This window comes from Somniosus microcephalus, chromosome 33 (genome assembly GCF_052327205.1).
Source record: "Somniosus microcephalus isolate GS21.2 chromosome 33, FLI_Smic_1.0, whole genome shotgun sequence".
NCBI classification, from domain to species: domain Eukaryota; kingdom Metazoa; phylum Chordata; class Chondrichthyes; order Squaliformes; family Somniosidae; genus Somniosus; species Somniosus microcephalus.
In genome coordinates this window covers 36,445,459-36,451,872 of record NC_141019.1, presented here as the reverse complement: position 1 = coordinate 36,451,872, position 6,414 = coordinate 36,445,459, and the positions used below count along the sequence as shown (strand labels likewise).

Here is a 6,414-nt window from a genome sequence, read left to right as displayed (position 1 = left end):
ACAGGTGTCGGGTCGATGGGGTGAGGGGAGACAGGTGTCGGGTCGATGGGGTGAGGGGAGACAGGTGTCGGGTCGATGGGGTGAGGGGAGACAGGTGTTGGGTCGATGGGGTTACGGGAGACAGGTGTTGGGTCGATGGGGTGAGGGGAGACAGGTGTTGGGTCGATGGGGTGAGGGGAGACAGGTGTTGGGTCGATGGGGTGAGGGAGACAGGTGTTGGGTTGATGGGACTGACGGGAGACAGGTGTCGGGTCGATGGGGTGAGGGGAGACAGGTGTCGGGTCGATGGGGTGAGGGGAGACAGGTGTCGGGTCGATGGGGTGAGGGGAGACAGGTGTTGGGTCGATGGGGTTACGGGAGACAGGTGTTGGGTCGATGGGGTGAGGGGAGACAGGTGTTGGGTCGATGGGGTGAGGGGAGACAGGTGTTGGGTCGATGGGGTGAGGGGAGACAGGTGTTGGGTCGATGGGGTGAGGGGAGACAGGTGATGGGGTGAGGGGAGACAGGTGTTGGGTCGATGGGGTGAGGGAGACAGGTGTTGGGTCGATGGGGTGAGGGAGACAGGTGTTGGGTTGATGGGACTGACGGGAGACAGGTGTTGGGTCGATGGGGTGAGGGGAGACAGGTGTTGGGTCGATGGGGTGAGGGAGACAGGTGTTGGGTCGATGGGGTGAGGGAGACAGGTGTTGGGTTGATGGGACTGACGGGAGACAGGTGTTGGGTCGATGGGGTGAGGGGAGACAGGTGTTGGGTCGATGGGGTGAGGGGAGACAGGTGTTGGGTCGATGGGGTGAGGGGAGACAGGTGTTGGGTCGATGGGGTGAGGGGAGACAGGTGATGGGGTGAGGGGAGACAGGTGTTGGGTCGATGGGGTGAGGGAGACAGGTGTTGGGTCGATGGGGTGAGGGAGACAGGTGTTGGGTTGATGGGACTGACGGGAGACAGGTGTTGGGTCGATGGGGTGAGGGGAGACAGGTGTTGGGTCGATGGGGTGAGGGAGACAGGTGTTGGGTCGATGGGGTGAGGGAGACAGGTGTTGGGTTGATGGGACTGACGGGAGACAGGTGTTGGGTCGATGGGGTGAGGGGAGACAGGTGTTGGGTCGATGGGGTGAGGGAGACAGGTGTTGGGTCGATGGGGTGAGGGAGACAGGTGTTGGGTTGATGGGGTGACGGGAGACAGGTGTTGGGTCGATGGGGTGAGGGGAGACAGGTGTTGGGTCGATGGGGTGAGGGGAGACAGGTGTTGGGTCGATGGGGTGAGGGGAGACAGGTGTTGGGTCGATGGGGTGAGGGAGACAGGTGTTGGGTCGATGGGGTGAGGGGAGACAGGTGTTGGGTCGATGGGGTGAGGGGGAGACAGGTGTTGGGTCGATGGGGTGAGGGGGAGACAGGTGTTGGGTCGATGGGGTTACAGGAGACAGGTGTTGGGTCGATGGGGTGAGGGGAGACAGGTGTTGGGTCGATGGGGTGAGGGGAGACAGGTGTTGGGTCGATGGGGTGAGGGGAGACAGGTGTTGGGTCGATGGGGTGAGGGAGACAGGTGTCGGGTCGATGGGGTGCGGGGAGACAGATGTTGGGTCGATGGGGTTACGGGAGACAGGTGTTAGACAATGAAAGCTGAACCGGAGCAAAATTGGAGCTTGGGAGAAGAACGTCCTTGAAAGCCAACTCTTCCACCGGGAATAAATGGAATAACGGCGATATAAATTACAAAAAGGAAGAGAGATGGATTAACTGTGTGTCGGACCCAGGACATCGGAGCAAACTCACACCCCCCTGCGGAACAGTCTCCTCTCCTCGCTAGGTGCGGGCAGACCCGACGTGCACTGTTGGTGTGATCCGCGTTTGCCTGGGCGCTCGTCGACGGGTAAAGCGGGCGGTGTGGTCATCGCCAGCCCCTAGAACGCCGCCTCCTCCTCTTCTTCCAGCCGGACCAGCCCCGCAAAATAAAAAACACACACACCAGGGAAAGGCGAGGTGCAAGAAAGGGGAGCGATGAGGGGGGCGGGGGGGGGGGGGTGGGGGTGGGGGGGCGGGTAAGGGAGGTCGCCGTGGTCAATGCCGTCAACCAAAGTACGGGAGGTCGCTGTGGAAGTTATAATCCGGACAGACCTTCTGCACGAGTTTGTAATCTGTGTTGTAGAAAACCAGGAAGATGCAGATCACCTTGAAGGGTTTGGAACAGAGCCAGGCGGCATGGCTCTGCGTGTGCTCGGTGAAGCAGACTTGCGACGGGTCGTAGAGGCAGGGTCGGTTCTTCTTGGCCCGGTTGGTCTTCTCGTACTCCACCCGGCAGTTGAACATCCGCGACTCCTTGGGCTCCAGCACCGTCTGCTGCTGCGGCACCAGGTTGAAACCCACCACCCTGGTCGGCGGCACGATGCTGACCGACACGTTCCCCAGGCTGGACGAGTTGTGCCGGAAGTAGACGCTGAAGGTGCCGTTGACGTGGTCCACGATCTTGCCGGTCACCAGGAGGCTGAACTTGACCGTCTTGACGTTGATGTAGAAGTCGCCCCAGCCGAAGATCTTTTTGCTCTTGCCCGCCTTCAGCGACAGCTTGCGTTTCGAGCGGCGGGACCCCGGCGCGGCCGGCTGGCTCTGGTTCCCCGACCAGTCCCACCGCTCGGCCGGGGTCCGCACCTGGGGGGGCTCCTCGACAAATATCCGGACCGGGTTGAACGGCTGCGTCTCGACGCCGTCATAACTGAAGCTCTTGACGCTGGTGGCAAAGTCGAAGAAGTCGATGGTCCTCGTCACGTGATCTTCAGCAGAGGCGACCTGGCGGTTTCAACAGAGGAGGAAGTCAAGAAGCAAACTAGACCGAGAGAGGGGAGGGGAGGAGAGAGAGGGAGGGAAGGAGAAGAGGAGAGGGAGGAAGGTGAGGAGGGAGGAAGGTGAGGAGGGGAGAGAAGAGAGGAAGGTGAGGGGAGGGAGGGAAGGAGAGGGAGAGGGGAGGAAGGAAGGGAGAGAAGAGAAGAAAGAGGGGAGGGAGGGAGGGAGGGGAGGAGGGAGAAGAGAAGAGGGAGGGGAGGTGAGGGAGGGGGGAAGGTGAGGAGGGGGAAAGAGAAGAGAGGAAGGGGAGGGGAGGGAGGGAAAGGAGGAGAGGGAGGGGAGGGGAGGAGAGGGAGGGGAGGAGAGGGAGGGAAGGGAGGAGGCAGGAGGGGAGGAGAGGGAGGGGGAGGGAGGAAGAGAGGAGAGAGAAGAGAGGAAGGAGAGGGGAGGGGAGGAGAGGGAGGGAAAGGAAGAAAGATCTCTCATTTCTCCCGCCCCTTTCCCCACCTCCCAAAGCGCTTCACAGCCAATGAGTTTTATTTTTTGAAGTGTGGTCACTGTTGTAATGTGGGAAACGCGGCAGCCAATTTGCGCACAGCAAGCTCCCACGAACAGCAATGTGATAAATGACCAGATCATGTGTTTTTTTAGTGATGTTGGTTGAGGGATAAATATGGGCCCCAGGACACCGGGGAGAACTCGCCCCTCACCCCCCCTCACCTTCGAAATAGTGGCCGTGGGATCTTTTCCGTCCACCCGAGGGGGCAGATGGGGCCTCGATTTGACATCCCCTCGTAGAGTTCACCACCACCACCTCTCTCGACCCCTCCACGGTCTTCAAACTGTCAGACTGCCTGCCCGACATCCGGTTCTGGATGAGCAGAAATTTTCCCCAACTAAATATTGGGAAGACTGAAGCCGTTGTTTTCGGTCCCCACCACAACCTCCGTTCCCCCGCCACTGACTCCATCCCTCTCCCTAACATCTGTCTGAGGCTGAACCACACTCTTCGCAACCCTGGTGTTGTGTTTGACCCCGAGATGAGCTTCCGACCACATATCCGCGGCATAACGAAGACCGCCTATTACCACACTCCGTAACATCTCCCGTCTCCGCACTTGCCTCAGATCATCCGCTGCTGAAACCCTCACCCGGGCCCTTTGTTACCTCTAACGAAATCACACATTCCACCCGCCACGAACATCAGCTTGTCCAAAACCCTGCGCTGTCCTAACTCACACCAAGTCCCGTTCACCCATCACCCCTCTGCTCTACACTGGGTCCCGGTTAAACAGCGTCTCGATTTTAAAATTATCTTTACTTGCCCTGGGAGTGTTTGATGGGACAGTGTAGAGGGAGTTTTACTCTGTATCTAACCCGTGCTGTACCTGCCCTGGGAGTGTTTGATGGGACAGTGTAGAGGGAGCTTTACTCTGTATCTAACCCGTGCTGTACCTGTCCTGGGAGTGTTTGATGGGACAGTGTAGAGGGAGCTTTACTCTGTATCTAACCCCGTGCTGTACCTGCCCTGGCAGTGTTTGATGGGACAGTGCAGAGGGAGCTTTACTCTGTATCTAACCCCGTGCTGTACCTGCCCTGGGAGTGTTTGATGGGGACAGTGTAGAGGGAGCTTTACTCTGTAACTAACCCCGTGCTGTACCTGCCCTGGGAGTGTTTGATGGGGCAGTGTAGAGGGAGCTTTACTCTGTATCTAACCCGTGCTGTACCTGCCCTGGGAGTGTTTGATGGGACAGTGTAGAGGGAGCTTTACTCTGTATCTAACCCGTGCTGTACCTGCCCTGGGAGTGTTTGATGGGACAGTGTAGAGGGAGCTTTACTCTGTACCTAACCCGTGCTGTACCTACCCTAGGAGTGTTTGATGGGACAGTGTAGAGGGAGCTTTACTCTGTATCTAACCCCGTGCTGTACCTGCCCTGGGAGTGTTTGATGGGGACAGTGTAGAGGGAGCTTTACTCTGTATCTAACGCCGTGCTGTACCTGCCCTGGGAGTGTTTGATGGGACAGTGTCGAGGGAGCTTTACTCTGTATCTAACCCCGTGCTGTACCTGCCCTGGGAGTGTTTGATGGGACAGTCTAGAGGGAGCTTTACTCTGTACCTAACCCCGTGCTGTACCTGCCCTGGGAGTGTTTGATGGGACAGTCTAGAGGGAGCTTTACTCTGTACCTAACCCCGTGCTGTACCTGCCCTGGGAGTGTTTGATGGGACGGTGTAGAGGGAGCTTTACTCTGTATCGAACAGATTTGGTAGTGAACGAGTTAATGGATGTTCCTTGTATATTTGGCTGTCGGATACACCGGTGGTGTAATGGACTCGATCAGACCACCCTCTCCGCACAGATGTGGCTGGGCTGATGACTGAAGAGAATGACTGGGATCATCTTTCAGTGTTGAGCAAACGTCCCGGTCCACTGACCAAGCTCATTTACCCAGAAGAAATTTGTATTCCTGCAGCACAATCCTACTAGGGGAGAGGGAGGGAAGGAAGGGAGGGGGGCGAGGGAAGGAAGGGAGGGGGGCGAGGGAAGGAAGGGAGGGGGGCGAGGGAAGGAAGGGAGGGGGGCGAGGGAAGGAAGGGAGGGGGGCGAGGGAAGGAAGGGAGGGGGGCGAGGGAAGGAAGGGAGGGGGGCGAGGGAAGGAAGGGAGGGGGGCGAGGGAAGGAAGGGAGGGGGGCGAGGGAAGGAAGGGAGGGGGGCGAGGGAAGGAAGGGAGGGGGGCGAGGGAAGGAAGGGAGGGGGGCGAGGGAAGGAAGGGAGGGGGGCGAGGGAAGGAAGGGAGGGGGGCGAGGGAAGGAAGGGAGGGGGGCGAGGGAAGGAAGGGAGGGGGCGAGGGAAGGAAGGGAGGGGGGCGAGGGAAGGAAGGGAGGGGGGCGAGGGAAGGAAGGGAGGGGGGCGAGGGAAGGAAGGGAGGGGGCGAGGGAAGGGAGGGGGGGCGAGGGAAGGAAGGGAGGGGGGCGAGGGAAGGAAGGGAGGGGGGCGAGGGAAGGAAGGGAGGGGGGCGAGGGAAGGAAGGAGGGGGGCGAGGGAAGGAAGGGAGGGGGGCGAGGGAAGGAAGGGAGGGGGGCGAGGGAAGGAAGGGAGGGGGGCGAGGGAAGGAAGGGAGGGGGGCGAGGGAAGGAAGGGAGGGGGGCGAGGGAAGGAAGGGAGGGGGGCGAGGGAAGGAAGGGAGGGGGGCGAGGGAAGGAAGGGAGGGGGCGAGGGAAGGAAGGGAGGGGGGCGAGGGAAGGAAGGGAGGGGGGCGAGGGAAGGAAGGGAGGGGGGCGAGGGAAGGAAGGGAGGGGGGCGAGGGAAGGAAGGGAGGGGGGCGAGGGAAGGAAGGGAGGGGGGCGAGGGAAGGAAGGGAGGGGGGCGAGGGAAGGAAGGGAGGGGGGCGAGGGAAGGAAGGGAGGGGGGCGAGGGAAGGAAGGGAGGGGGGCGAGGGAAGGAAGGGAGGGGGGCGAGGGAAGGAAGGGAGGGGGGCGAGGGAAGGAAGGGAGGGGGGGCGAGGAAGGAAGGGAGGGGGGCGAGGGAAGGAAGGGAGGGGGGCGAGGGAAGGAAGGGAGGGGGGCGAGGGAAGGAAGGGAGGGGGGCGAGGGAAGGAAGGGAGGGGGGCGAGGGAAGGAAGGGAGGGGGGCGAGGGA

The 6,414-nt window shown here is 60.6% G+C and overlaps 1 protein-coding gene across 1 annotated transcript in view; it reads right to left on the bottom strand.

The window, feature by feature from the left end:
* Positions 1–2,015: 2,015 nt before the first annotated feature.
* Positions 2,016–6,414, bottom strand: part of nxph4 (neurexophilin 4) — a 23,151-nt gene continuing 18,752 nt past the window's right edge. Inside the window, exon 2 of the mRNA XM_085973054.1 lies at positions 2,016–2,783. Within this exon, the coding sequence (XP_085829180.1) occupies positions 2,067–2,783 (717 nt within the window). The 3' untranslated portion in view covers positions 2,016–2,066. The remainder of the gene's footprint in view (positions 2,784–6,414) is intronic.